Source organism: Aspergillus lucknowensis (assembly GCF_044049455.1).
Source record: "Aspergillus lucknowensis strain CBS 449.75 chromosome Unknown BJX67scaffold_31, whole genome shotgun sequence".
Taxonomy (NCBI): Eukaryota; Fungi; Ascomycota; class Eurotiomycetes; order Eurotiales; family Aspergillaceae; genus Aspergillus; species Aspergillus lucknowensis.
This window is the reverse complement of record NW_027263575.1, coordinates 304,073-331,819: the sequence shown is the minus strand read 5'-3', so window position 1 is coordinate 331,819 and position 27,747 is coordinate 304,073. Positions and strand designations below refer to the sequence as shown.

Sequence of the window (27,747 nt, the reverse complement as noted above, 5' to 3'; positions counted from 1 at the left end):
CGATGGGGCTTTTCCCTCTCTAGATACTCTTCGATCTGGCTGGAAAGCTGTCAGAGGAATGGATCGCGGGGAGGCACTTCAAATGCTTGAGCGGTAGGTAGAGGTGCGGGACTACAGCGCGAGTAGCTATTTGATCGAGGGCCAGAAGGTATAATAATCTCCCTTAGCAGCATCTAGAGATAGGATAAAATAAAGAATTAAAAGGCCGTCGGCCTGGGATCAGAACCAACTACCGACATCATCTGGAGCTTCAAAAGAAGGTGCCTGATGCGGTAACTCGCGGCAGAAACTCCAACTTCCCAAAACCTGGCGTGATGGCCCTCCACCGCAACCGATTTCGCCTATCACGACTTCCCATTCTTAGTCGCCACCATGGGCTCGTCCTCTGAAGAGCACGCTTATCACCCTCAGGATGCCATTGGGAGGACGCTGAAGACCACTGGCCTCACCGGCTCCGTGGGTCTTTTTGCGTCGGCTGTCCAGAACACCCTCACCCGAACCAACGTGGGACCATGGGGAATCTTCGTTAGGAGCGGTGGAACCATCGGTGTTTTTGGTATGATACAGTTCTTTCTACTGTCTATGTTAACGGTTCACTGACTTTGGATCTCTAGCCGCTATGGGAGGTACATACGAATTCGTGAAGACTGCATCCGCCAATCTACGAGAGACCGAGGACCACTGGAATGTCGCTCTGGGAGGCTTCTTCTCCGGCGCAATCCTTGGACTGCGAGGTAGATTTCCTAAACATTTGCTTTAAATTGTATTGAAGGAGGGTTAAGGATACTGATACTCCTCTAGCCCGGACATTCCCCGCCCTCCTTGGCTACGGCGCGGCGCTGGCCACCGCAATGGGGGCATTCGAGTACACCGGTGGATCACTGTACGGATACAAGAAGGATCGCAGCGAGGACGATTTCGAGCGGAGGACACGGTTGAGGACACAATGGAGAACCCCTGCCGAGCAGACACTGGCCGAGCTGGGTGAGGGGCGAGGTACGTTCACTGATGGATGACAACTAACAATCGTGCTGTACCATACTGATTAGGTCACTTAGGCATCTATGGTCCCGGTTATGCAGAGAGGCGAGCAGAGAGGATCAAGGAGGCGTACGGAATTGACGTTCCTACGTCAAAAGTTCCTGCATCATGAAATCGGTTTGGGTCGGCGTCTCTTGTCCAGTCTGTAAAATCACTCGCAATATACCATATGACCCCATCTTAAGACTCGCAATAAGATTTCTTTTGTACATGTCTATCTTGCCCCTCCACCCGACTTGTGAAGAGCCGCTAGCCAATCAAATAACAGTTTTGTCAATCATGCATGGGACCCTGGAATCGAGCACGTCCACGGACAACAACTGACAGGCAGGGCAGGTTAAAAGAGTCGTCTTGAACGAAGCAATTGATAAAACCTGGCCTCGAGAGACGCGTGATTCTTCCATTTCGCCCTGTCCTTGGCCTACCTAGGTCGGCTATGAGTAGCTCCTCTATAAAGCTCTCCTCCGCGAGCATCATGAAGCCCAATTACAATTTCGCATGGGCGAGTCAAGACATCGAACAAGGAAGGTCATACCCAGTTCCTGTCTCGAATGGCCCTCAGAAGCGAGACTTCCAAGCCCCCACACGACCTGTCCAACCGCTCTTGCTCGAACCCCGGAGTCCTCGCAAATGGGAGAGCACCAAAAGAGGTGGAATTTTCTGGAAAGAATTAATTCTCCCCTGAGGTCAAGGAGAAATGAAGACGGTACGGGCCTTCATTATACTAAAATTGGGTTGTGGAGTGCAGAATATAATGTGGTCTCCTGCCGCGGACCTGCATGGTGCTGTCAAATTTGACCCCTTATCCAGAACAAGAGAACCAATTCGAGGTAATCAGGAATTGGCTCAGCGATCCTATCTCGAGAATCGGGCTGAGGCGTCTCGGATGACAGGTTTTGAATGAGAGAGTTCGCTTTCCAGTGCACCGACACGTCAACAAGAAGAATTGACAGGCCGTCCACAGAAAGATGACAACCAAGTTAATGGGGAGAATTGCAAGCTCCAGGCTGGATCGACACTGAACGAACCATGAGATTCAGAAAATTGCTGTCCCATGCAGAGCGTGCAACCTTGGAACCTTGGAACCTTGGAAACTGGCTTTGACTACCCAAAGAGGTAAGATCCGCCAAGAGTTCTCCTTTTTCAACGATGGAGTTTGATCATTTGATGAGATTCGCCGCTAGCGCTGGAGAAAAGGGAGAGGAGCGATGGAGAAACGGAATTGCTGTGGGCGTTGCACTCCACCTTGTCATGGGCATTATTGGTCTCTCTGGAGCCCATCGCCACAAGCATCAGGCTTTTCGTCTCAGAGATAGACAATCCCAGGGCACAAGCCACGCAGGGGGACGTTGAATGAGAAGACTCCCGAGGAATGACGAGAACGACCTTTCTCCTGAAAATGAGCCTTGGTAGGAATTAATTGGGTGAAATATTTGGTTCTGGGGACGCAACGGGATTCTCCCTGAGTGCCTCCGGGACATGCCTTTGAGAGATGCACTCCGACGCCGACTTTGACTCTTCGTTCGGACAACAGTGATGGGAGACGTGACGAAGCCGATTCAAGAGCAGCGAGCCATGGTCTGAGCTCTCACAGGTCCGGAGATTCCGCCCGTGTAGTTCCAACTTTTGCCTTCCAGCGTTCGTCTTGGGCGTCATCGAGGGTCGCATTGCCCAGCGTCGACGTCATCCGCAACCGTCTGTTCTGCCCTGCTCTTCTGCTCAGCCCCTCGTTGTTGTCCTTATCAACTTCCTGATTCTCAGCTCTGCATCTCTGGATTCCAGATCATCTTGATGACTTTTATCTTCGCCGTCCATCGAGGACTGGGAAACCGAAGACATTCCCCCAATCCCTCCCCTTGTAGTCCCGGCTAGGTGGACCCAGACATCACAGCATTCTGATCGCCCACTTCCCAGCTCGACGGGAATTATCGATTGATTCCCCTGACATTGGCAATTTCTCGGCCTGTTAGGCTCCCATTATTCGCTCCCTGGCTTTGATGCGGAAACTACGAAAGTACCCCCGCGAAACAGTTCTGCCAACCATCGCCGTTCGCCTGGAAACCAACCTCCCTCTTCGATCGTAAACAGGGAAGGAAAAAGGGTCACTTTCTCCTATCTTGATAAGACCCGTTTCTCTCTTTTCTTCCCTTCAGCTACTCTCCCCCCTCTCGCTCCCTCCACCTCTTATCATTGACTCGGTTGATGGTGGCGTGCACTTGGGCTTGCACCGCCCCAATTCGTCTGTTGTTACGTTCACACCCCCGTCCTTGCGCCTCGGTCTTCACAAGCTTAGCACAACCCCGCCATGGCGATGGCATTACGGTCGCAAACGCCCATACAGGACGGGTTTGCCTCAACGTTACAGCACCAAGATACGCCGACGTCGCCTCGGGGCAATGGTGTACGATTAGGCTCTAGACCTAGCTCATTCGCCGCCGGTGGTTCCAGTTATAACGTCACACACGGAGCTGTCGAACCCTCCCCCCTCGCCCACTATGGTCGCTTCCACGAGGAATTTGATGCGACCAGCAGGCACGGTTCAATAGAAGGCTCTTCAGGGTTGCAACGATCAGCTTCTCAGATGTCACAATCCCGCTCCGCAACTCCAACCAGGTCCGGTACTCTGAAGAAAAAGTCGTCCCTCAGTAAGAGGGGCAGCATGCGTCGCAGCGGAAGCCGAAGGAGTTTGCGCGCCGGCAGTGTGAGGAGCTTGGTTTTGGGCGATAAGGAGAAGTATGCAGTGGATGGAGATGAGGACATGAACAGCGTATTCCATATACCCGTTCCGACGAGCGGAAGTCCGACGGAGGTCCTAGCGAACCGCTTCCAGGGTAAGCCTCCCTTCCCCAGCCCATATATGTCGAGATTGCCTTTTGCTAATCCTTGACAACCAGCCTGGCGCAGGGTTCTCAAGGATTTGGTCGTGTTCTTCAAGGAGCTTCAAAAATCATATGAAGCTCGAGCAAAATTGTACTTATCGACGGCCAACATCATGAACAACACGTCACTTCCTCCCACATTCCTCAAGTCAGGCGGCCTTGGAGATGCCAATGAAATTCTCAGAGACTTTCATCGTCGAGCACACTTAGAGGCGAATAAAGCCGCAGAGGTGGAAAACGAAGTAGTCAACCAACTTGTGGGACTCCGAAATGATCTGCAGAAGAAGACCAAGGAGATTAAAGCGCTTTCAGGAGATTTCCGCAACTCCGTCGATAAAGAAGTCGACGCCACTCGAAAGTCGGTCAGACATTTGCAGGAAGCTTTAGGTCTGGTCGACAGTGATCCGTCTGCCACATCGGGAAAGGGCGACCCGTTTATAGTCCGCCTAACCGTGGAGAAGCAGATTGAAAAGCAAATCGAAGAGGAGAACTACTTACATCGAGTGTGTCCGCCTACCCTTTCTGTGATGCCATCTGTGCTAATTTCGTTGTCAGGCATATCTGAATCTCGAGAACTCTGGTCGTGAACTTGAGTCCATTGTTGTTAGCGAGATCCAAAAGGCTTACAATGCCTACGCCGGTATTCTGAAACGAGAGGCGGAAGAGACGCTAGACACTGCAGAGAAGCTCCGCGTTGGCCCGATTTCAATGCCACACGATCAGGAGTGGAACTCCTTCGTCGCGGAAACCGACGAAATGGTGGACCCGCGTGTACCTCTGCGAGACGTCGACAATATTACATTCCCCGGCAAGGATCATCTGGCAGCAGCCGAAGTCAGATCCGGAATGCTGGAGCGCAAGAGCAAGTATCTTAAAAGCTACGCTCCTGGATGGTAAGTCCCACGCCGGCCTTAGCTTCTTGCCTTCCTAACATCGTTGCAGGTACGTTCTATCGCCAACTCATCTACATGAGTTCAAGTCCGCCGACAGAGTCGCATGGCAGACGCCAGTGATGTCATTATACCTCCCTGAACAGAAGCTGGGCTCCCACTCACAACCGGACTCGACCTCGCACAAGTTCATGCTGAAGGGACGGCAAACAGGAGCCATGCACCGCGGTCATTCGTGGGTGTTTAGGGCTGAGTCTTACGAGACCATGATGGCCTGGTACGAGGACATACAGGGGCTGGTCTCCAAGACGGGGGAGGCCCGAAACGCGTATGTTAGGCAACATGCACGGGCCGTGAGTGGAGTCAGCTTCCGGAGCAGCAGTGACGGGGCCATGGATGAAGACGAAGCAGATCGAACTCCGTATTCTGGCGGATCAGTCATGATGAATCAAGAACGCCCGGTGTCCCAGCCCCGCCAGCCGGGTGGGCGGTTCCCAAGCGATGTACAGATTGACCGTCATATGCATGCGCCAATATCACCCTCAAGTGGGGAAAGCTCTGGAGAGAAGGATATCCTGGCAGCAGCCGGCTCGTTGCCGGATGGTGCGCCATTTACTGCCCACCCGAGCAACCGGTTCTATTCTGAGCGGGACTCGATATCACATCCAATATCGTATCCGAGCAGATCTGCAAGTAGTACAACCGGAGGTGGTCATCGGTCCCCCATTGACGGTAACGGCGGCTACCAAGAGAAATGGATGACACCAACCGAGACCTTCCGCCAAAATCAACAAATCTCGCAGCCAGGGCCTTCCGTCGACAATCGAGACACCATCCCGTCTCCCAAAGAGAATCCCACAAATACTATGTTCGTCGCTGGCCTCGGCTCAACCTCAACTCAGGACTACGCCGTACCGCGCCAGCGAAATCGCGGTGAAAGCGCCTCAACGGCATTTACGAACTCGAATCTGACCAATCAAACGCATAGCACCGTTCCGACATCCGTTGATGAAGGCGAGGAGTCGGAAGTTGAGATTGAATCCATGAAACGAGGGACCCAGTCTCTACACTCAGACTTGTCGTCACTCCCAAACAGCGTGCGTAACTCGATCGACATCCCCAAGAGACCCGCAGCGCAAACCAAGAACAGTGCCTCTACGATCGAGCTGAGAATTCCGGGTCATTACCCACCTCAACAAGCCGCCGCATAAGTTCTCGCCTGTGAAGGTAGAGAAACAGCCAGGTAGACATCAGGCAGGATTGCAGCATTATGTTACACATGCTTTTTATCCACCCCCTTTTTCTTTTGTACATATTTTGCTTTCCCCTGCACTGTCTCTTCACCGCTCTACCCATACCTCTAGGCCGCGAAACACACTGCTCGTGCCCGCGGATTCGGTCAGATTGGATCAGGGTTGGCAATGGGGATAGGTTAGGCTGGCGACGATTTCCCTTTGTTGATGCTTCATTTGACTTCGTTCACCAGAGGTCTGGACATGTACTTACTTCTTCTGTACCATATTGTTGATATCCCTCTCATGCTAGGCTTTGGTTTCGGTGTATATGTTGCTTTTATATCGAAGTTGATACCTTGCAGGGCAAACAAAATACACGGGTTTCAATGCCGTCTTATCTGGGCCGCTTTATAAACAGTTGGGTATTGCGTTTATCCAGCTTAGTAGCGGGAGTGGCGACTACCCCTGCTCCCTAATTATACTAATTATATACCTTGGCCAACAACCCCGGAATGATCTCCAGATCTTTCGGCTTATATGTGAACTTCCCATACCTCGAGACCTTGGGCTCCTGCCCCCTTCTCTGCGTCTGCCGCACATTAACCCACTCCTCTGTTGTCAAATGCCTCCTCATCTCCGTAAAGTATTTGCTGTTAGCCCTCCCCTCTCGAGCACAGGACTATTCGGATCGGATCCAACGCAACATGATTATTCGGACGGGCAAAGTACAGCGCCCCCTATGAGCCGCGGCACGGAGGTGCGAGTTAACTCTTTCAAGATTTGTATCTCGCTTTCCGCCTCCAAAATTGGAACCACTTTCCACCTACTGAAATCTACTTGTCGCCGTACCATTGACCTTATGCCACTTCTTCAATTTGGACAGACTCTTAAAGGCGGGCTGGGAAGATATGTAATAAAGAAACGAATTCAAGACACAGTTTGGTTTACGGAGTATGTCACCAAGACTTGTGCTAAGCTTAGCACTCCACTGACTTTCATAGAAATCAATGCAAGGAAACCGTTGTGATTAAAGGAGTCTAGGGCAACCCCCTCGTTGAGAACGAGAAGACATTTTGCGAAAAGTCCAGCATTTAACACCTCATATAAGACCATTGCTTGATGAGGTTCAAGATCCTGCTGAACCACCTATCATTATGCTGAAACACCTTGATGATTACCTTCTAAATTCCTCGATAAAGAAAAGGCTTCATCAAAAGGAACTAAAGTATGTTGCGAGGATGTATACTAGAGGCATTGACTGCACTTCATAAAGAAGGACATGTGCATACAGGTAGGTTGTTTCAAATTTCCCTCTAGCAGTCTGCTAATAGTCTTTAACTTTGGATATTAAGCTTGACAATATCTTTGTTAACTACGAGAGAGGCCACAATAGGTTCTCCGAAGTGCAGCTTGGTGATCTTGGTGGCTGCTATAGCGTCGACAGCGGAATCGCTAGGGGAGGTACACCTGTAGGGGCGGCCGTGTGGTCGAGACCTGAAGTAATAATGGAAACACCATGGAATCCAGCTACAGACATTCGGTCTTTTGGGGCGGTGGTAAGCCCCAAGTCTTTAATTCAGGGAAGATGCCTTTATAGTTGAGGAGCCTTATATATGGAGGTAACTTCAGCCTGTTCAGGCCACTTGCAGTTCCATATGGCCATGAAGAATACAACCTAGAGGTTTTGAAGCAGCAGTCCACGTACCGTTATTTTGGTCCCTTTCCAGCAAAGTACGAGGAGATTGCGAGCCCAAAAACCATCACAGCAATTTTATACCTAATGCATAAGATTCCTCAATCCGAAACAACTCCTTTTTCCCGGACAACAAAACGTGAGGTGTCTCAGAAAGCAAAGAATTCTTTTCGAAGAAGCTGGATTGGAGAGATAGGCCTACAGCACAGGGACCTTTGAAGGATGGATGGTTTCAAGACAGGTGAATTTCTGTTATGCTTGCAAGTCTTTGCTGTCCATGTATTTCGCTCATGAACTAAGAGGGGAAACCTCATTCAAGGCTGCTAATCCTACCATGAAAAGATTTTGGACACATGCTGATTGTAGTCGTCCTATCCTATGGCCGCACCCATTTCTACTATTCCTCAGCACTAAGAATCTAGAGAGCCACGACAGGCTGCGGGAAGAGCAGTGCGACGATCCCCAGACCGGTGTGTCCGAGGCAATATACGTCGTCGACGAGCTTATTCTCTTCCGTGCTCCGCGCGGCATGGTGCACGTACCGCAGGTGATCTTCACCTTCGACATCGTACCGCTGGTCGCGGACGAGCTGCTCTTCGTCCGGTAGCTCGAGTAGAATGACGACGAGGTGAAGGAGCTTCTCGATGTCCTCGGTGTGGGCATTTCCGGGTGAAGGACTCGATTTCGGCGACGTACACGGCTAAGATGGGCGGTTGGGCGTGTGGGTGGTGGCCGTTGGATTTGGGGATGCTGTACACTTGCACGTTGTCTCTTATGCCGTTGCCCAGGCTGCCTTTTTCTCAGTTCTTGTCCGAGTGTTGATAGTGGGAAGGGCCTTACATGCGATGCCCTGCGGGTCGGTACCCGTTATACTCGCCTCTCTCGAGATCGGAGGAGTTGTGGTATTTGAACCTCTCCTCGAGAGGGAGGGCGTAGAATTCCCGTCCAAGGGCAAACTGACGGTCGACCTCTTCTTGGCTGATATTGAAGTTCTTGACGTAGAAGAAGCCTACCTCACTCTGTGTTTGTGAATGTGAATCAGAGTATGGCTGTCCTCACCTACATACTGAAGAGCATGCTCTAGCCGTTTGACCAGCTCATCCTTACCACCTGGCTGGTCATACTGAGATCGATCGTCGCCAGCTCGGCCAGACGACTGCCAATTATTCTTCCACTATATAATACCAGCAAGACTGAGTATAGACGCACGCTCCTCCTTCGTCTGCGGAACTTGTTCATATCGCGGAAGCCTGTCGGCCCGCAGCAATAGATTCTAGAAGAATTCCGGGCCGATGTTGGCCTTGTGTATGAAGCCCACGCGATAAAGAGAAAACCCGCATGGAATTCGCAGGAGGAAAGGTCTCCAAAGAGACATAGGGATCTAGAAGATGCGGTGGGGATTCTCATATATCTTTATTGTCAGGGATTTAAATATGACGTACCTCCCTGCGATAGATTTCATACCTTTTTCTCATCTTTAAGCATCTTCATACGTCTACTTTAGACATTGCTAATAAATCGTTTCTTGCTTCTTCCACCAAATACTGGCCGTAGCCGATGAATCTCAAGTGTGGTCGCCACGGCTGAGAATGTAATAGGATATAAAATGTTCTTCGACAATGACTCGAATCCAAGACCCCTCTGGCATATATATATATAAATATAAATATCTACCTCAACTCTACCCCGCTGTGCAGATATGATGCGATTATCAATCATGCACGCAACTCATGCACCTTATGACCCCAAATACTCCCTCTCCTCTCCTCTGCCTTATTCCTTAAACGCAGGTCAGATCAAGAAGCCTTGTGAAGTTTGGATTGCGTCAAAGAAGCCAATATGCAGCAATCGGTGACTGGGGGTACGTAGAAGCTAAGTGTTGCAGGTGGAGGCAGATAGTATCCTCAGGCAATATAGGCAGCAAGACTTGGATCAATTGGGGGCGGGGAATGGACAACCAAAGCTATTTATTCTTTGAGAGGCAGTGTCTATAGAAGGTGTGATAACTATAACCAATGTACTATGGTATCTGAGCGAGTTGTACGAAAAGATCGATGATGTATGTATGCTAAATGGACCAGGGAGGTATGCCAAACAGGAGGGAAAGAAAGAGGAAGAAAAGGAAAAGGAGAGGGAAAGGAAAAGGTAAACAAAATAACCAAGCACCAGAGCGACGTAAACTACCCTAAAGATGGTGACCATCCATCTCGAATTGGCCTATCAATCAGCATCCGCCATGACAACTTCCCTGTCCTCAATACTGCAGCCAGTCGACCTGCTCACGCTAGTCGTGGCATCATTGCTGTGCCTACTACTCGTAGGCACGAGCACAGCCGGCTCTCTCATTGTCTTAGAAAGGCGGCTAATGATCTTAACCTGGTGGTGCTCGAAATCCCAAGCGACGATGTGCCAGGATTGGTCTCCGTTGTTGTCCATGACTATGAAATAGAAGTCGTGACTGTCGGTTCCATTCCGAAGACACGGCAGTCACGTTTACCGGCTTGCTTTCGTGTTGTGTGTATCCTCGCTGATCAACGGAGTGAGTCTGAGACCATAGAGATGCACACGATACCAAGGGTGAGAATCTTACCCATTGATACAAGGGCCAAGTCACGGCTGAATCCGGCACAGCCCTTGCTTATCGCTTCCACAACCCCAAGGTTGGTCTCCAGATCGTCAGGACTTCCCACAAAAGACAATAATGGATAAATCCGTTCTGAAAGAGAGACGCATTATTGTGCCCGGCAATTTTTGAGACTTGCTTTTCTACGGCCCAGCAAACGTTGGCGATGTTCTCGGTGACATTGCTAGGGAGCTCTACGGAGCGCTCGTATGCTAAGCGTTTCTCCTCTGCCAAAGTAACAAAGAAAATGGCGTCAAGTCGTGTCCGGATCAGGGTTTCGTTATTGGCCGACGCTCCAATCGCGGCTGGATAGCAATCGAAAACCAGCGCTACGAGAGCGTCAGTTTAAGCTGTCTGGATAGAGGGAGGACAAGGGAAGACCAACGAAGCGGCACGGGCTTGCAAATAACTCTTCAGGTCGCAAATCCCATACGGGTCCACTCGATCCAACGAGGTGTCGCCCAGGGATCTAATTGCTAGATCAGGGATATCTCCGGCTGGTATGGTACGGAAGAGCCTCGCATGTTCCCTGAATTGTTTATTCTTCTCCTCGTCAACGTTCGGTTTATAGCTCCGTCGAACCAGCTGGAAAGCCGGTTTAACCAATTCTCGTACTCCTGGGGGGTGAGCGTTCCGATTTTCTCGGCGCCATCACGAAGGGGCAAAGGTTGGTAAAGAGTTTTTGACGAGGTTGGAGGGAACATGAAGAGTCGCAGGCATGTGCGTGGGTTCGAAAAAGGCAGAGAACGGTGGAAGGGCTTCAGTGGAAGAGGGAAAGTACCTGAAGTGGTGAGATATCCATATTTTTTGGCAGACCTCCCGATATCCTGTGGCGTTGATGGACCAAAGGTTGTCGTGCCTGGTCAATAATCAACAGGGCGATGGGATAATAGGATCGTGTTATCATGAAGGACGCTTCAAGTTGCTTTGTTTCCATTCCTTTGTCCTGAAGAGGCTGCTCTTCACCATCACCAATTGTGAATGGAAAGGACCTGTTCGTGCCTCAGGCTCGGAAAGGAGATCAAGAGGCCAAACCCGAGCATTGCAGTCACCAGTATCCTCTCTGGGAGTCAACAGAACCGAACTCAAAACTTGCGAGGGCCATTGAAACCGGGGTATCTCAGGCTTGTATAGTGGATTTGGCGTTGCCAGAATAAAGAGTCCATTGAGCCACCTGGCATACTGTCGAGCAGACGGTCATGGTGCCATGGTGAAATGAGATTTGCAGGACGCGACACGCACAAGCCAGAGAGGCCATGTGGAGTTTCCGGTACTTGAATGCTATCCACTCAACATTTTCTTCCCTCTAATTCCGGTGATGTGGAAGAGCTTGCCCTGCCCCTGGCGCCTGCGAGACTTGTCGTCTGCAGCATACTTTTCTGTGACCTCTGCAAGCACATCCCCGCCGCGTATCAAGTCCGAGCCAGTACCGGGACTGAAACACATATTGGGCTGGTGGCATCTGGGAATTACATTACTAGGTCTCAAGGAGGTCGAAATATGCCATTTCAGAGCAGAGTGTGTGTTGGATTCTTTTTTTTTTCTTACCTTTGTGTCGCTCAGCAGAACAGTCAGGGTTTGTTGGGCCGCTGTCCCTCATTGCTTCCCTGTTATACCGCGTCACGACAGAGAAGGTGGGAGTATATCATAAGGAGGGTGGATGAAACTTATGTGTTCAATCAACGCAGGCAATCCGATTTATGTTATCCCACAAGACCTAATCGCCCGAAAACATGCGAGCAAAGAGAGCCAGAATGGAGAAATAGCTGCGAGTATGGTTGAAACAGATCAAATGAAAACAGATCACAATAACCCCAGACAAACCATCCCATGGTCCCGAAAAGCAACTTCGTAGACTTTTTTCGTCCCTCCTCATGTTTCCCGGAGCGGTGAAATAAAGCATAGGAGAAATGCGGTAGAATTACATGATCTGATCCTGGGTGATTCCACCAGCTGGTGGGGCGTCTTCCAGCATGTCACCCTGGCCCGGCGACGGGTTCAAATATTTGACAAAAGTAATACCAAGGGGCCGGCCACCGTATTGATAGCCGGTGAACTTAGCTATAGGATGATTAGCGGCCTTCCTCTAGAAGCACGAAGTGGGAAGCACATACAGATGGCAGTCTCTGCTGTATCACCATTGTCAAACTGGACGACACCAGTTCCACGAGACCGGCCATTGGGCTCATACTGGATCTCGGCACGTTCCACTTTCCCAATAGTCGAGAATAGGTCTACCAAGTCCTCGTTGCACGTGGACCACGGCAGCTACCGTTCGTCAGTCCCCATCCTCGACCACTATTCAAGACTCCGGAACACTCACATTGCGCACATAGATCACAGGCCCTTTCTCTCCTCCAGAGGTAGCGAAGTCAGTGAATGGGTTCGGGGGTACTGACGGCGCGGCTTCGAAGCCGGGTCCAGTGGGGGGCCCGCCGTAACCACCACCATAGCCTCCTCGGAAGCCGCCACCAAAGCCACCACGGCCACCGAAACCTCCACGACCGCCAAAACCGCCACGTCCAAAACCTCCGCCAAAGCCACCGCGGCCCATGCCCGGTCCTGATCCCGCAAACCGGTCTTCGCGAACCTCCAGGTTACGTCCTTGCCAATCATATCCATTAAACTGTTGGATGGCGTTGCGGGCGTCGTCGGGTGATTCGAAGGCAACGATACCAGAGCCCTTTGGGCGGCCGGAAGCGTCGGTGTGAACATCAGCACGGATTACAGCGCCTTGCTGGGCTATATTGGGTTGAAAGGTCAATAAAAGATCGCTTTTGGGGAGAGGTAGGGATAGGTAGACGGCAGGAGGAACAGCAAAAGCTGTTCAACATAAGGCCTGACACCCCGGTCTTACCTGCTTGGCGGAAAAGATCCTTCAAATCTTGCCAGCCAACGTTGAACGGAAGCTAAAGCGGGAAAAGAAAAAAAATTCAAGTCAGTATCCGTGCCGCTGCCAACAGCATCGCGTCATGGGTAATATGGAGAGGAAGCATACGTTCGATATGTAGAGCTGTCTTCCTCCGGCGCCGCCGCCACCACCACCGTAACCAAATCCACCACGGCCGGGGCCGCCACCAAAGTCCCCACGAGCAGGACCGCCCGAGAATCGCGGCTCGGGTTCCCGGTCCTAGAAGTAGAAAAGGAAATATCAGACAGATATTCAACGCGACAGCCAGGTGAAGAGGAAGAAGGCTGGGTACCTCGCGGACGTAGACTAAGCGTCCCATAAGGTTCTGGTTACTGAGCGTGTTGACCGCATTCTGCGCTTGCTCCCTGGTTGCGTATTCCACAATCCTTTATATAAATCAGCTCTTTTCTGTGGGCGAGCTTGAGAAGGGGATTGAAACTCACCCGCATCCCTACAGTAATCCCGGACAGCCAGGCCCAGCCCGTCAACCCAACAGTCCAAGCAAATCGAACCAACGGGGGTGAGAAGAAACCAGAAACAAAGGAAAGAAAGGAAAGAACCATTCACGCTACGCATTGGCGCCCACCTTCGACATTCCATTGGGAAGAAGCAAGACGTCGGCAAAGATGACTTCTCCAGCTGTAAGGACGACGCGGAAAGACAACCCCCCAAAGTCAGCCACACATTCCAATCCATAACAAATGCTCATCGCATTGCCGACACGATATGACCCTGCTCACCCTGTCTCATGAAATCTTTAAGATGATGCCATTTAACATCGTAGGAAAGGTTCCCAACATAGACCCGGCGGTCTTGTTGGGACGATTCGCGCACTGATTGCATCATTTGTTCTTTGGCGACTGCACGGTCTTCGAACGACCGAGGGGGAGGCGGGTAGCTGCCGCGCCCACTATATCCCGAACCCGAATGACCTCCAGATGGTCCCTGGGTAGTACTCATAGGAGAGCGAGAACGGCGATCGCTGCGGCGGTAGTCGTCACGATCACGACTGCGAGATCGACTGCGTGGCGAATACGAACGGCGACTCCGTCGAGGGCTACGAGATCGACGGCGAGGAGAACGGGACCTCTCACGCTGCGCGTGGTCAGTATCGTAGTCGCCGGGAGGCATTGAAAAAGGAAAAAGACAAGAGAAAGGAAAGGAGAACGAGAACGGAGGAGAAACGGGATCGGAAGGAAAAGAACCGAGTCTTGGGAACAGGTTGGATGACTTGACCTGCGACAAGTGGTTTTGCGCGACGTTGAACCTTGGGTGCACGATTTCGGAGCTGAGGTCATGTGACTGGGAAATGGAGTTCCCTCAAAGGAGCCGGGGAGAAAAGGCGCCGCCTAGGTGGCCCTAGCGCAGAGGTTCCAAAGTACCAGGTATAAACGAGGTGCAACAAAGGAAATGCACAGAGGGCGAGCGGGGAGCAAGAGATAACCGAGTCCCATCTCATTGTACATCAACGTGCCCTCCCAGGACGCAGACCACAGTCAAGCGACTCTCTCAGACACCCAGCTAGCCTCACTTACTAGCTAACAGGATCACAGTGATGGGCAGAGGAAGGGGTAGAGAGCCAAATGGCGCATCATCCGAGACCAAGGCACGGCGAATTTTCACCACAGAAAAAAGATTGCCAAGGGAGACGAAATGAAAAGACGTGACTTACTTGATATGGTCGATAAACGTCGGCTGAAGTTCGCTTTTAGTGTAAGCCACAAGTTCTAGTTGCGTTCAAACACGAAAGCAGCTCAATAAGGATGAAATCGAAGCAGTAAAAATAAGAGTAATAGTCAGACACGCACACACAACACTACACAGGGAGAGTGGAGGAGGAGGAGGAGAGGGGAAGGAGAGGAGGAAGGGGGAAAAGAGAAAGGATCGAGGACAGGAAGGACGATAGCGGGGGAGCGAAGGGGGGAACAAAAAAGAAAGCACAGCTCCCACAGTACGAGCTGTGCAGCTCAGCCTGGGTGTGTCTGACAGACCAGCTCCGACAGAACGCAAGCCACAGTGTGATTGGTGTTCCCGTTGGAATCCGAGACGCAGTCGCAGCAACAGTGGATGGATGGAACCACAGCACGAACAATGGCAATGACAGGATGGGACAGAGCAGCAGGAGAAGGGGGAAAGGGAAGAGAATGCCGCAAGAAAGATGCAAGACCAAGCAAGGTCCTGAGCACATCAGCTCTCGATGAGGAGCGAGAGAAGCCAAGCCTGAAAAAGAGGGGGGGAAGGAATAACCAGAGCCCAAATAATAAAAATAATAATAAAATGGAGGAGTAATAATAGACAGCAGTAAGTTGTAGGGGAGTGGGGAGGGATAAGGCTGGGGAATGGAGGAACCAAGGATGCAGAGTCAGATTCGAAAAGGTATGACTTTTGGCCAGAGCCCAGTTCTGGAATCCAGATGCCCATGAAGGAGTACTTCGAGACAGAGGGCAACGAAGCTCATCGTGGTGATCGTGGTGCTGGTGCTGGTACAAGAAAGGCAACGGAACACAGAGCCGGAAACGAGAAGGACCACATACCCATGATGCTGATGGAGAGCGCAGTTGGCACGACGAACGAGATCAGGAACGGAGACGTCGTCTGGGGGTATCTGTGTTAAGAAGGAAGAGGAGAGGATGGGAGAGGAGGAGAGACACGCGCAGATGACGACCTCGGGGCGATGCTTGATTTGACAGCGAGAAAAGGTCTGGAATTTGGGCCTTCCAATTGGAGAGGAAGAAGTTGCAGTCTGGAGAAGATGTTTGAGAGAGGAAGAAGGATTGCAGTGTTTTGGCTGTCGCAGAGGGAAGGTCAATTAAAGGATTCCTGTGTTGCTTTGACGCTATCAATTGGGCCAGCTTCCGTCCTTAAATTATTTGATGCTCATTCACTCCTTTCGCCCTGTAATAATTTGAATTAATTCAACAATGCAATCCCGCTTTCGGCCAACCTGCCTGAACTGATCCATCATCTGAACCTATCCAACTTCCACCCGCTTTCCACCGCTTGAACTCATCTCACCATGGCACGCCCATTCTTGCGCCCACTGCACTATTGCCGCAATCAAATCCACTCATCTTCATCCCCATCCTCATTCTGTTCCGCCCGCGTATTCCTTTTCTCGTCACGCTCCGTCATCCTTCAGCAACAACACTGCCTCCGCGGAGGACCCCTCCTATCCCGCTACCGCCATCTCTACCACTCCTCCCACCACCCCGACACCCCACCACATGAATACACAAACTCCCAGACAACGATCCTCACCGCGGCCCTCAAGCATGTGCCCGCCCACGGCTTCACGCGGGACGCCCTCACCCTTGGCGCCCGCGACACAGGTTTCCTGGACGTCTCCATCCAGCTCCTCCCGCGCGGCGAATTCGACCTCATCCTCTTCTGGCTGGCCAGTCGCCGGGGCCTCCTTCGCGCAGCGGTTGAGCGAAATGGTCTACTGAGACCGCTGGAGTCAGAATTCGTCTCCGTTGAGGAGAAGACCCGGACGTTGATCCTAGAGCGGTTAAAGATGAATAATTATATCAGGCATCAGTGGCAGGATGTGCGCTCCCCTTGGTTCAGAAAGAGAAGAACAAGAGATTGAAGAGCCATTGATACTAATAATAACAAAAACAGGCACTGGCACTCATGTCCCTCCCCTCCCACATCCCCCTCTCCCTCTCAGAGCTCCACGCCCTCTCCTCCGATATCCTCTATCTGGCCGGTGACACCTCCGTCGATTCATCCTGGTACACGAAGCGCCTTTCCGTGTCTGCAATCTACGCCTCCGCGGAGGTGATCATGACCCAGGATTCGAGCCCCGATCTCTCCGCAACGGAAGCATTCGTTAACAGGCGGATCGAGGATAGCAAGGCGATTGGAGATAAGCTTAACAGTGCTAAGCAGTGTTTGGGATTCATGGGTTCGACTGCTATTGGGTTGGGTAGGAGTTGGGGGCTGAAGATTTGAACATCTTGACTAGAAACTATCTCCAGTTTCGACCCGATTCGTATGGTGCTGTCCTGTATGATTATTTTCCGTTGGAGGTTCTTATATATGTGAATCATAGACTCTCTCATTATTCGCTCGCGACGCCATTGTAAACCAGAGAGGAATGCTTCGCAGATCACAGGTTGATGAGTACTCTTCGACTGTATGTATAATCGGGCGCAAATTGTCGCTTTATGACTCGAGGTGCGTAGTGAGGTGGTTCTCAATCGCATCGATGGCAGGTCTAGGTGTGGGCCTGGTGGGTGAGCTCGAGCCCGCCTGCAGATATATCTGTCTACCCGAGTCCAAGGCCTCGGCTTTGGAGCCCGTTCGACTTCGTATCCACGGCTCTACTAGGCGTTAGAAAGGTCTGCGATCCTTCAAACTAGGCTTCTAGGTAATGAAAAAGGGATTACGATCGATAATATACTTGTACGCCGGGGCGTTATGCAATCCCAGCATCTTCGACGCATCCGAGCTCGCTACATCCATAAGCAAATCTTTCCACTCGCTGTGCCACCAGCGACCCAATTCTTGCTCCTATGAAAGACAGCAACAGCTGGGACGGCCGTGATACCCTCACCCCCCAGCTGGGCAAGCTGGTCTCCCGAACCACTGTAAATGTCGACGAAACGGTTCATGTTGCCGATAGAGAAGCGTTGGATGGAGGATTGTGGATTGAGCTGCCACTGGGGCCGAAGGCTAGCCATGACGTATTAGCATAAGCTGGAAATGAAGAGAGGGGCAAGGTGGAGAGCAAGAGCGACGTACATGGTAACCCATCGACCTGTTTGGCAGTTATGTCTTACAACTGTGTCAGGCTTCATCTGCTGGTCACTGAGTGTGTGCCCTGGCTTCCAAGAAGAGATGCCCCTTGCGCTGAAATCGTATATCTTCAGTGTATCGTCGTAAGAAGAGGTTGCGATCTGCCCCGCGCTGTTGAAGGCAGCGTGTGAGACCGAAAGACGGCTTGTATGTTCACCGACGGGCGTGGGGTGGGAATGAGAGAGTTTTCGGAGGTCCCACAGGCGCATGGTGCGGTCGAGACTGGCGGTTGCAAAGTAATGCGGGTGCATTTGATAGAGGGAAAACCCGCCAATTTTCTTCTCCGATAGTTGCCAGGTTGCGACCGAGCTTTGTTGCTTTGTGCGCATGTCGTACCGGCCGAACGCGCCGTCTAGGGTCGTCCAGTATATGGTGTTTGGGTCTCCAGCGGCCATATCGATGCCGGAGACAGGGACGTCTTCAGACGTTGATTCCGGTGCGTACTTCTCCACCGAGGAGGTCTTTTCTAGGTCCATCTCGCGGATGGAGCTGTCGTAGCTTGCTGTATATAGATGTGTGGGCTTTGAAGGATGAATGGTCATTGAACTGATAGTGCGCGTATGGGGTTTGAGGGTAACGAGAACTGGGTCTGGGTCATCGTCATCGTCACCGTCGTCTTCGTTCTTCACGGCAGATATTGACTTTGCTTGTGATCCGTCTAGGATTCCGAGGTGGCCCAGTTTGTCTCCTGCAAAGACCAACGGCTTAGCCTCTGATGGATGGAGAGTCATTGAGTAAATTCTCTCGGGTGTGAGTTTGATGCCTGCAGGTTTCGTCCAAAGTCAATGTCAAATCCATATAAAGGGCAAACAAGGCCTCGTACGATTCGGCTCCCAGGCTTCCCACAACTTTAGCCCGCTTAGTTCTTTTCGCGCAGTCTTGAGATCCTTATCCGTTGTTGACTTGATATCCTCATCCCCAAAAGTCCGCTGATATGGTACAGCGACCCCTTTTGTGATCACGTCCACACCAATTAGGGCGTCCCCATCTAGTTTCTGGCCCGACACGAAGATGTCATTTAAGGAGAAAGAGTCCGATTTGCGCACCCGCTTTGCTCTCTCCTGTTCTTGCCTGCGATCGTACTCCTCGTCCGCCTTTCGCTTTGCAATCTCGCTCTCCGCCGCAATGCCTCGAAGTCGGGAGGACGTGCGGCGAGGAAGTGGAAATTCTTCCTTCTTCACTTTGGACGCAGGCTTTTTCTTCGGTTTTGGTTTTTGGTCCGCGGGTGCGCCTCTAGGCATAATCGGAGGGAAAAGTCCTGCGGACTGTGCATCCAAACTGAGTTTCTTGAGAAGCGCATCACGCTCCGCGATATTCGCGAGGCGCTGCTTCTCGAACTCTGAAAGTTCTTCGCCAGCCATAGTGATGAAAACAGCACGGCCAACCGACCGAATGGCAATTCCCGGAATTGCGTCTAAGAATGAGGATTGAGGCGCTTTGCTGTGTTCATCCGTCCGCCGTGTCGCGGATACTCAGGGAAACGCGTCCAGGCAGCCACGTAGTCACGTGAGTGCGCCTTGTCCTGAAATATTTTTGGCCTGGCAGACGAAAAACTTCCACCCAGGCAAGAAGATGAACATCCAGCGCCGCATACCTCGAACCTGGCTGGCTCAGGTACAGGCATATACACTACGCCAGTCTCTTGTTCCTTTTCTTTATCAGACTCATACCCTGTCCGCTTTACCTCGCGCGGTACGATCTCCGTCGCAGCCATGCTCCCGGTATTCGACCTTTGATACCCCTGAAAAACAGGTCCCGGCTGAACCACCCACTCCGGTCGGAAACGATGGCTTATCCGCATTAATACAAGAAGACGAAAGCCAATCTCCGAGCCTGCCCGCTACGCCCCCCCGAAGCAGCTACATTCGGAAAAGAGCGTCTGGCGTGACCTGGCGTAATATGCTCCGGAACGCCAGTGCTCGCAAGACACGGTCTACTTCCAGCCCAGACCATCCGGAACTGGAAGGTATTTGGATGCAGCATTGGCCCAGCAGAGGAGGCAGGCGGCGACGGAGCGTATTCCTCAATCAGTTCCGAACACCACCCCCCAAGCCGCTCACCAGGAAGACTCGGCCCGAGCCGCGCGATGAGACCATGTCTAAACCTAAAATGACAACTCAGGAGACACGCGCGCTTGCGAATCTCTTTGGGCAGCTTGAAGAGGAAAGGAGTCTAGATCCAAAGGAGGGGCCGAGCCCGGGAGAGCGAAAGTTGGGCGAGTCGGAACGGCAGGAGATGGAGCAGATCTCTGCAATATTTGATGCGGTAATGCACAACATGAAAGATCGAAAGGGACGGCGTGCTTCGAGAGCCAGGACAACAGAGAAGCAGGATATTACAAGAGGGGCAGACACCGTGAACCTTCAAAACGGCATGTTTACATTGCCCTCCGACGACGAGGAGCTGAAGGAGCTCATCCTTAACGATCGGATAACCCTAGCCCAGGTAATTGAGCGGGTAGTTGAGCGAGAGGCCTCCAAAATTGAAACAGCACTCTACCGCATGGCTGTGGACGAGGGGCGAGGAGAAATTGGGATTTGGAAGATATGTAAGGAAAGAATATTTTCACTGGTGCAACACCTTGAAGACAATGAGCGGGCTGCATCTGTGCTGAATGAGCTTCAGTTTCCCGGTCACCAACATGAGGATCACCCTACAACCGAGGTTGCAACTCCAGAATCCCTGGATGTACCCGGATGTGTCCCCATTGAAGCTGTCGTTACCGCACTATATCCCAAGATGCTCCTCTCTGCATTCCGCCTACTTAACCTCCACTTCCCGGAATCTCCTCTGATCGGACAATTCCGATCTACCATCCGCTCTCTCGGCCGCGAGTCAACCGTCCTCGGCACGTCCACGGAGCTCTATAACGAGCTGATATACTTCTACTGGCGTGGGCGCCACGATTTGCCCGAGGTGGTGTCAATATTACACGAGATGGAGGTCACAGGCATCGATCCAGACTCTCGCACATGCGGGATCCTTGAAGCGATTGTGGCGCAACGACACCAAGAGCAGCTGCGTGGCGGTAACCAAAGTCACGAATCCTGGTGCGACCTCCCACAGAACCGCAAAGTCATCCGCGAATTGCTTGGGGATGAAGGCTGGATTCAAAAATTGAAGATGCGGCTGTATGAGAGGCAGAAGAAGCTGGCGTGGATGCAGAAATGGCGAAAGTCATAACTGTGACTAGGTAGGGCAAAACCCTTTGCTGCATATCACGCTTGTATTTGTTATTTATATAGACACAGACATAATTCCATGGCTCCTAGAGACTTAATATATCAATCACCCTTTTGATGGAAATAGGAATTTACCACACGAAGAAGTCAGCCGAGGCTTGCACATAACTACGAGTAGAAGAGCAGGAGATAGATTTAATCATGGCATTATCTGCATCAAACTGCATGCTCATTTCATCTATGTCAATGGAAGGAAGCTTGTAGACTATTTACATGAATTATCTAGAGTTGACCGGCTGGGTTTGCATCCAGGGGGAGAGGAATCTTCTCCTGCTGCTCGTTTCAGTGGGTCTCTCGACTTTCAGAGACAAACAAAGAGCCATCACAACTGGGTATCAACACCATAAAAAAATGCAGTCCAGAGACAAGAGGAGGAAGGGAAAAAGGTGAACATCATTCATGAACATATATGGTGTTGCAAGGGGAGGGGTAGAGGGGTGAGAAGCATGACCAGGAAGTAGCAAAGTATATACACCAAAGATGCAAGATTTTGCCAAGGTCAAAACCTTCTTGTTATACAAGGTAACCGACGGAAAAAAAAAAACAGATCCTTGTTCTGGGTCCATCTGTATTTCGCCTTTCGTTTTAGTCAAACCGCCCCGATCAGTGGCGGTCAAGGGATATAGTGACGGGTGTCATCATACAGCTGCCTAAACGTGAAGCATTTCCCGTAGTTACAGGATCATGTAGAATTCATTCAGTGTCTGGCACTCTTGGCGAAAACCGCATGGTGAACATAATCAGGGCTCGTTTCGTAACTCTTCGCGTGACTGTTGCTGGCTAGTATCGCGGTCCTTGCCTTTACGCCGAGATGGTGCAGGCACGAAATCGAAGAAGCCTCGGTATTTACTAGTCGTCTCCCTGGTGATACTGGAATGGCGGGACTTGGAAGCATCGGGATATTCAAGGGAATATGTTGAGGAGTTCTTAGAACTACTTGTACTATCACGAGGTTCAGACCACCTCGGGATTGAGAAAGGCACCCTGTTTTGGTCCCAGGCTGCCGATGAGGAACTCGGTGGTGTCTCTTCGTCAGCTTCAGGGCCATAGTCGGTAGAACGGCGGGGGAGGGAGGGTCGAGTGGCGAAATATCCGATGGAGTTGCGGTGGCTTCCTGTAAGAGTGGCTGCTCCCGACATGACAGCCTCCGCAGCAGGAGTTGTAGGCTTGGATGGGCTTTCATCATAGAAAGTGGCGGAGCGTTCCATGGTGTCGACGAGTTCCTCCCATTTAATCTCCAGATTACCGCTGGGGCGCTCTGCTTGTTCCGCCCTACTCAGGCATTCTTTCGTCCGTTGTTGTAGACGGACCGCCAACTCATGGAATTTCCGGACGGCAGGATCTAGCTCATCTAAGCCCGAAATTCTTGGGGGTGCAATGTCGAGCCAAATTCGGATCAAATTGGCAAAACTTCGTGCATGATCAATCAGGTAAGGAAGACTAGGGAATCCCTCGCGAGATGGTGGTGGTAAACGGCCAAGGATCTGAATTGGGGTGGCATAGGATGGCGTGACAAAGGGAGCTGGTCGGTCGGCTGGGATTGCGCAGATGGAATCCACGAATTCCCTGAACTCAGACCGATGACTGACCAGGAATTTGTTCATCGGCTCCATCCAAGGCTCCTTACTTCCAAACGTCGTCATATTGGCTAGGCCTTGCAAAGCTTTCGCAATAAGCGTTAGGGTTCGTTGAGCGCGAGGGCGCGGATGATCTAGACATGGGTGAGAAATGTGCCAAAGTCGAAATGCTCACGACAGGGAAAAAGTAACCGTACCTTTAAGCATTCCGAACAACTTCGGGTTCAGAATTGCCGGGCAAAAGAACCGCAGGAAGAGGAAGCCAGAGACACTGCTATATGTTACCGAGCGAAGAAAATCACCATAACGGTCATCAGCACAAGCTCGAATATGTCGAAATATGAGTCGCAACTCCGCAGGGCATCGCGACGCAGATCCCGCGATCGACTTCCAAACACTAGTTGTAAGGCTGACAAGGTTCTTCCAGTTCCGCTCGAGATCATCCGATCGGTGTATTCGGGACGGGTCGATTTCGCATTCCGGGTCCGTTTCGTCAATCTCGTGAAGCCGTTCACCGATGGTTTCCTCCAGGTATTCTTTGCCAAGGCGGCGCATGTGGTAATCCAGAGCCTTGGTGAGGAGCGAATTTCCCCGAAAGAGAAGATTTGCCTCCACTGTTGCTGTACGACCAAGGTCGCGGACTAGGACCTCTCTATCCTGGCCAGACTCCTGGGAGTTGTTGGAATGAAGCCGTGTGGTATATCTCAGTCTATTCGCTGTAGACTCTTTGTGAATGCCATCAATCTCATCCTCAACAAGGGCTGATATCCACTCAACCGTAGTTCCGGAAACTTGGTAGATATTCAATAGCGCCTCGGAAAGTTGATTGAGTTCGGAAGACATGAACTGGGCCATATTCACGGTAAGACCGTTGGCAAATGAATGAAGAAGTTCAGACATCGGTGTATACTCGTGAGACATGAGGACAACCGTCTCCTCCATCCGAGCCTTCATCAACATTTCCCCCACGGGCTGGTCCTTATCGTCAAGAATAGGCCACCATTTCTCGGCCTCTATACCCGGTTCAAGGTCATCCAGCCTGATGTCCACCCTCCCATACATGGCGTCGTGCGAAGACACCTCAACATCATCCAACAGACGCATCGGGTTTGTGTCCTGATTCAGGGCATACGCACCATGCGCCACGAGTGACCAGTCGCGCTGCGCTGGATTGAGGGTTTTGACCATGATGGAAACCTGTGATAGAACAGGAGGAAGATCATTGAATGTGAAATCCTCCCTCCAAAAGGGATTAGCCGTACGATATTTGATAGCAGTTTTTGCTCGGATTTCTCCATCCAAAAGTATCTCGGTATAATAATCGTTGGTTGCAGATGCCGCGGCCGCAGCAAAATGAGAGCGAGACTGTTTACGGCTCCTAGGAGTATCTTCTGAACCTTTATTGCCAAACAGTTTCGCCTCCGTAATTTTGATGGTGAGCATCCGCTCGATTCTAAACATGTCCGCGAGTGAGGTGACGGTAGTATTGGTCGCGTCAACTGGGGTCGGGGTCTGTGCGGAATCGTCTTCAGCCGGAGTCGCTGGGCCATAAAGTTCCGGTGTCGTAAAGGCACGCAGAAGCACAAACCATACTTCGAAGAGAACCCGACTCTCGAGGGCGAGATAAAGCGGACGCGTCAAGCCGGATGCAGAATGAGCGGCATATTGAGGATAAATTGCAATGCAAAACTCATCTTCCAAGACAGAAGATTCTAGTTGCTGTATTGCGCATCGTGATAGTTGGGATAATTGGATGGAAGTGACAAGAGTGATATCAGGATCAGTAAAGAGCCTGAAGGTACCATTCTCCTGCAAAGTGCAGCTGACTTTTTGCCAGCATGAAGATAGAGCGCGTTGTTGCCGAAACGTCGAAATCCTACGGCCTGAAGATGGTCGTACACCTGAAGCACTCGGTCTATCCCAAAGAAGCATTTTACCCACTTTGATGATGGCAGCGTCCTTCTGAACAGTGCTTTCAGAGTTTCTGCGGCGATCTACAAGGCGACGATCGCTTATTGTGACTGACTGCGGCTTCGTCATCTTATTCTGCACGCCCTTGGGCCGGATTGGCTGCCAACATAAGAGCGCTGCGAGCCAGGAATCGAACGTTTCGCTCACATGGGGCCGTAACTCCACCCCAAGCCCGGACGTGAACGTAGATACGCTGAGATAATTTGTTCGGGTTTCTGAATCGACAAGAGAGCGAACTTGACAACCGCGTAAATCTGGAATTAGGGTCTTCGCCAGCGCAGGCTCGCCTTTAGCTTGATATATTAGACTTCCCATAGCGACATTGATAGCACAATAGCCCGATGTCCAGGCGGTTGTGGACGACGTTCGGAACGAAAGAATGCCGTGCATTCTTCCGCATGTCGTCTTCATAAGGTGCAGTATTTTAGATGCATCCGTATTCGACAACGAGGAGGCGCGATGGCCGGGCACCAAACCCGAACTTCCGGGTGATCTACTTAACCGTTGACTGCTGGGTGTTCGGGTAAAATACGTGGGAGACTGTATTGAGGGATAACCGATTGATGAAGCGGCCTGCTCTTCCGGGGACTTTGGTTGAGGAGTACTGTTAATCGAACCTAAGCGGTTTCGTGTTCTGGTAAGGAAAGAGCTTGAGGATATATCGCTTCGCTGGTCATCCAACGTTGTGGTGCGAGATCGGGCCCGTTGACTTCTCAATTCCGAATGTGTGTCGTCTTCATCCCCTGTGGAGTAATAGAGGCTAAAATCGCGTCGAGATTCTCGATCGGAGACTCTTGTACGGGCGGTAGCACGGGGAGAAGGCGCAGCGCTAGAGGGGAGATACTCCACCTCCGAGAGGGGCGAATGGTTCCCAGGCTCAGAAGAGTCCGGCGTCACAGTCCGAATAGTCGTTTCCCTGAAGCTATCCGGATAGACCATACCATGCCGGTCCTTCGAAGATGACTTTTTGCTGGGGCGACGTTCCACCGGGCGGCTGTGGACTCCTTGATGCATTGAGTTCCGCTTGTACCCATTCGAGCTTTCCGGATCCATTTCTACCCGCTTGCGGCAGCGACACTTCGAAAGAGGTTGCTATACTGCGACGCAGCCAGGCGGATACGCATAAAATCGATGATCGTCCGGATACGTTACCGTGCAGCGGCAGATTGAGACTCAACACACACTGCGCTACCAACCTCGAACAATTGAGAGCCTTGACCGTCCAATGGGTCCCTAGGTAAACGCATGGAGTCCGGATGGGGGGTAATGAGTAGAGTCGCACATTCGGTCAAGCCGGGGATGTCAGGGTACAGGCGAGAGCTGAAGAAACGACACGGACCACCGAGAGTCCTGTGGGTTCAGGGGGACGTCTTGGTGGTCAAGGGATGAGGTGAGCGAGATAAGAAAGAGAACGACGATACCGGGGTCGAAGGGAGAGAGGTCGTTAATATAGCGGTCGGGAGAGTGGCCTTTCGACGGTCAATTTAGCATCGTGGTGTCGGTACTCTGGTGGAAGTGGGTTAGCTTCTTGGGGAGGGGAAGAATGTGGAGGAGCGAAAAATGTGGTACGAAAGCACGAAGGCCTGCTGAGCGCGAGCGCCAGTCCGCCAAACGTGATATCATTGGGCTTCGCCGTCGGAGAGGGGAAACACCATACCTCCTCCAAGGCAGGGACTCGGTCCTCAGGAAGCTCTCGTCTTTGCCAGAGGTAGAAGATGTCCTGGCCTAATTGGTCGTGAAACAGGCGATCGATCGATTGATTTTAATTTCGTCGCGATTGCGCAGGTTTGGAAAGCTGCAGGATCCACGTCGAGACAAAATTCCGGGAGGCGCTGAGAATAACTGCTTTTTTTTTTCTTTTTTCCGGCCCTGAATTTTGGTACCTTTAATATACCTTGAAGAGTCCTTCTGTTTGAACCACAGCGAGTTTGGGTGTTGGGTAAGCAAGGAGACCTCCGGAGGGTCACAGAACGGGCAAACGGGGGGTGGGGGCAGGAGAAGAGAGAGGGAGATGGAATAATAAGAATAATGGAGATGGAGGACCTGTTGCGTGAAGGAAGCGTTGAAGATGACACCAAAGATAGCAACACTCCCACTTAAATTGCTCGGGGTGGTTTTGCAGACGCAAATGAGAGCGCGCCAAACAATAAGAAAGGGAATGTTCTCTCAGGAACAGGTGCACATTGCTGGTGATTATCCTTATCCTTCCCTGGAGATATCTCGTCCTTCTACAACTTTGGACTCTGTGCTGGTGACATGTTTTGGCCCTCTTTATGGAGTTGCCAGCTTGGATACGAACTGGGTTCCCATTCATGTTGAGTTCAGCCCTTTGATGACGAATCCACAGGAATGGTGACGGGTGAACTCTGTCCCAAGCCAGGGCTGTCCGAGCATGCAGTCTCGAAAAATCTACGATTCTACAGATCCAATTGAGCCCCTCTTTCTCCCCATAAACGATAAGAACGGCTCTCGGCCCCTCGTGCAGTTTCTACGCTTATGAATCATTGACAGAGAAATTGATGACAGCAGAGACGAGAACTTGAGTCGGTGTGTCGAGAGAGTTGATATCCCGTTCTTATTGGAGCCCACTTTCAATGCAAGACCCTTTTCTATCTTGTCCATGGTCGAATCACACCTGCTCCTCTGCAGGAAGCCTCCCATATCTCGACGAAAAAATGGATTCCCCTCCCTTTGCTGTTCCGTGCTGCTTCCTTCTCTCCGAGCACCCCGAGAGCACACACGGGAAGCTTCGGCTGACTTCAATTGCTTTATTTTGGCAGGGCTCAGATAAGAGGAGGCTGAAGGAGGAGGCGAATGCCGGCATCCGTTGGAGGAGCTCCGGACTCGTCGCGAGGGGAGCACTCAACGAGGAAGACAAAGACTGG

The 27,747-nt window shown here is 51.5% G+C and overlaps 11 protein-coding genes across 11 annotated transcripts; 7 read left to right on the top strand and 4 right to left on the bottom strand.

The window, feature by feature from the left end:
* Window positions 1-372: 372 nt before the first annotated feature.
* On the top strand, window positions 373-1,153 carry BJX67DRAFT_373208 (uncharacterized protein; the record flags this gene model as incomplete). Its single annotated transcript, XM_071031363.1, has 4 exons — window positions 373-556; window positions 615-734; window positions 802-996; window positions 1,059-1,153. The coding sequence occupies 4 exons, from the start codon at window positions 373-375 to the stop codon at window positions 1,151-1,153; spliced, it is 594 nt and encodes a 197-aa protein (XP_070884571.1).
* An 814-nt stretch (window positions 1,154-1,967) lies between these two features.
* Window positions 1,968-2,426, top strand: BJX67DRAFT_181445 (uncharacterized protein). Its single transcript, XM_071025186.1, has 2 exons — window positions 1,968-2,157; window positions 2,214-2,426. The coding sequence occupies exons 1-2, from the start codon at window positions 2,096-2,098 to the stop codon at window positions 2,392-2,394; spliced, it is 243 nt and encodes an 80-aa protein (XP_070884570.1). The 5' UTR covers window positions 1,968-2,095; the 3' UTR covers window positions 2,395-2,426.
* Window positions 2,427-3,346: 920 nt separating this feature from the next.
* On the top strand, window positions 3,347-6,021 carry BJX67DRAFT_382810 (SLM1 family PH domain-containing protein; the record flags this gene model as incomplete). Its single annotated transcript, XM_071033310.1, has 4 exons — window positions 3,347-3,872; window positions 3,936-4,423; window positions 4,476-4,813; window positions 4,863-6,021. The coding sequence occupies 4 exons, from the start codon at window positions 3,347-3,349 to the stop codon at window positions 6,019-6,021; spliced, it is 2,511 nt and encodes an 836-aa protein (XP_070884569.1).
* An 883-nt stretch (window positions 6,022-6,904) lies between these two features.
* On the top strand, window positions 6,905-7,983 carry BJX67DRAFT_373206 (putative serine/threonine protein kinase; the record flags this gene model as incomplete). Its single annotated transcript, XM_071031362.1, has 6 exons — window positions 6,905-6,996; window positions 7,047-7,080; window positions 7,134-7,285; window positions 7,427-7,601; window positions 7,643-7,882; window positions 7,918-7,983. 6 exons carry the CDS (start codon window positions 6,905-6,907, stop codon window positions 7,981-7,983), a joined length of 759 nt encoding a protein of 252 aa, XP_070884568.1.
* A 173-nt stretch (window positions 7,984-8,156) lies between these two features.
* BJX67DRAFT_382809 (2-oxoglutarate and iron-dependent oxygenase domain-containing protein) lies at window positions 8,157-9,223 on the bottom strand (the record flags this gene model as incomplete). Its single annotated transcript, XM_071033309.1, has 5 exons — window positions 8,157-8,438; window positions 8,497-8,527; window positions 8,579-8,757; window positions 8,802-8,912; window positions 9,203-9,223. The coding sequence occupies 5 exons, from the start codon at window positions 9,221-9,223 to the stop codon at window positions 8,157-8,159; spliced, it is 624 nt and encodes a 207-aa protein (XP_070884567.1).
* Window positions 9,224-9,725: 502 nt separating this feature from the next.
* Window positions 9,726-10,906, top strand: BJX67DRAFT_358456 (uncharacterized protein). The gene is made up of 2 exons (XM_071029573.1): window positions 9,726-10,690; window positions 10,747-10,906. The coding sequence occupies exon 1, from the start codon at window positions 9,800-9,802 to the stop codon at window positions 10,445-10,447; it is 648 nt and encodes a 215-aa protein (XP_070884566.1). The 5' UTR covers window positions 9,726-9,799; the 3' UTR covers window positions 10,448-10,690; window positions 10,747-10,906.
* Window positions 10,907-12,282: 1,376 nt separating this feature from the next.
* BJX67DRAFT_373205 (RNP domain protein) lies at window positions 12,283-14,403 on the bottom strand (the record flags this gene model as incomplete). Its single annotated transcript, XM_071031361.1, has 8 exons — window positions 12,283-12,422; window positions 12,476-12,629; window positions 12,685-13,103; window positions 13,219-13,270; window positions 13,360-13,491; window positions 13,565-13,658; window positions 13,845-13,911; window positions 14,013-14,403. 8 exons carry the CDS (start codon window positions 14,401-14,403, stop codon window positions 12,283-12,285), a joined length of 1,449 nt encoding a protein of 482 aa, XP_070884565.1.
* A 1,664-nt stretch (window positions 14,404-16,067) lies between these two features.
* Window positions 16,068-17,467, top strand: BJX67DRAFT_179936 (uncharacterized protein). Its single transcript, XM_071025175.1, has 3 exons — window positions 16,068-16,819; window positions 16,894-17,266; window positions 17,327-17,467. The coding sequence occupies exons 1-2, from the start codon at window positions 16,289-16,291 to the stop codon at window positions 17,224-17,226; spliced, it is 864 nt and encodes a 287-aa protein (XP_070884564.1). The 5' UTR covers window positions 16,068-16,288; the 3' UTR covers window positions 17,227-17,266; window positions 17,327-17,467.
* BJX67DRAFT_179966 (WD domain protein) lies at window positions 17,223-19,523 on the bottom strand. The gene is made up of 3 exons (XM_071025176.1): window positions 18,896-19,523; window positions 18,019-18,835; window positions 17,223-17,949 (listed from the first exon to the last, which is right to left on the bottom strand). The coding sequence occupies exons 1-3, from the start codon at window positions 19,431-19,433 to the stop codon at window positions 17,730-17,732; spliced, it is 1,575 nt and encodes a 524-aa protein (XP_070884563.1). The 5' UTR covers window positions 19,434-19,523; the 3' UTR covers window positions 17,223-17,729.
* Window positions 19,524-19,567: 44 nt separating this feature from the next.
* Window positions 19,568-21,372, top strand: BJX67DRAFT_358432 (uncharacterized protein). Its single transcript, XM_071029572.1, has one exon. The coding sequence runs from the start codon at window positions 19,645-19,647 to the stop codon at window positions 21,253-21,255; it is 1,611 nt and encodes a 536-aa protein (XP_070884562.1). The 5' UTR covers window positions 19,568-19,644; the 3' UTR covers window positions 21,256-21,372.
* On the bottom strand, window positions 21,373-26,192 carry BJX67DRAFT_358429 (GTPase-activating protein BUD2). The gene is made up of 2 exons (XM_071029571.1): window positions 23,089-26,192; window positions 21,373-23,025 (listed from the first exon to the last, which is right to left on the bottom strand). Exons 1-2 carry the CDS (start codon window positions 25,913-25,915, stop codon window positions 22,055-22,057), a joined length of 3,798 nt encoding a protein of 1,265 aa, XP_070884561.1. The 5' UTR covers window positions 25,916-26,192; the 3' UTR covers window positions 21,373-22,054.
* Window positions 26,193-27,747: the final 1,555 nt, after the last annotated feature.

Coding starts and splice junctions, on each gene's coding strand:
- BJX67DRAFT_181445 (XM_071025186.1), top strand. CDS start 2,096: ATGCAGAGCGTGCAACCTTGGAACCTTGGAACCTTGGAAACTGGCTTT. Junction 2,158..2,213: donor GGCTTTGACTACCCAAAGAG/GTAAGATCCGCC, acceptor TCATTTGATGAG/ATTCGCCGCTAGCGCTGGAG.
- BJX67DRAFT_179966 (XM_071025176.1), bottom strand. CDS start 19,433: ATGGCTGGCGAAGAACTTTCAGAGTTCGAGAAGCAGCGCCTCGCGAAT. Junction 18,836..18,895: donor GGAAGCCTGGGAGCCGAATC/GTACGAGGCCTT, acceptor CGAAACCTGCAG/GCATCAAACTCACACCCGAG. Junction 17,950..18,018: donor ACAGGTCGATGGGTTACCAT/GTACGTCGCTCT, acceptor CGTCATGGCTAG/CCTTCGGCCCCAGTGGCAGC.
- BJX67DRAFT_358429 (XM_071029571.1), bottom strand. CDS start 25,915: ATGGATCCGGAAAGCTCGAATGGGTACAAGCGGAACTCAATGCATCAA. Junction 23,026..23,088: donor GTTGTTCGGAATGCTTAAAG/GTACGGTTACTT, acceptor ACCCATGTCTAG/ATCATCCGCGCCCTCGCGCT.
- BJX67DRAFT_179936 (XM_071025175.1), top strand. CDS start 16,289: ATGGCACGCCCATTCTTGCGCCCACTGCACTATTGCCGCAATCAAATC. Junction 16,820..16,893: donor TCAGGCATCAGTGGCAGGAT/GTGCGCTCCCCT, acceptor TAACAAAAACAG/GCACTGGCACTCATGTCCCT.
- BJX67DRAFT_358456 (XM_071029573.1), top strand. CDS start 9,800: ATGTATGCTAAATGGACCAGGGAGGTATGCCAAACAGGAGGGAAAGAA.
- BJX67DRAFT_358432 (XM_071029572.1), top strand. CDS start 19,645: ATGAACATCCAGCGCCGCATACCTCGAACCTGGCTGGCTCAGGTACAG.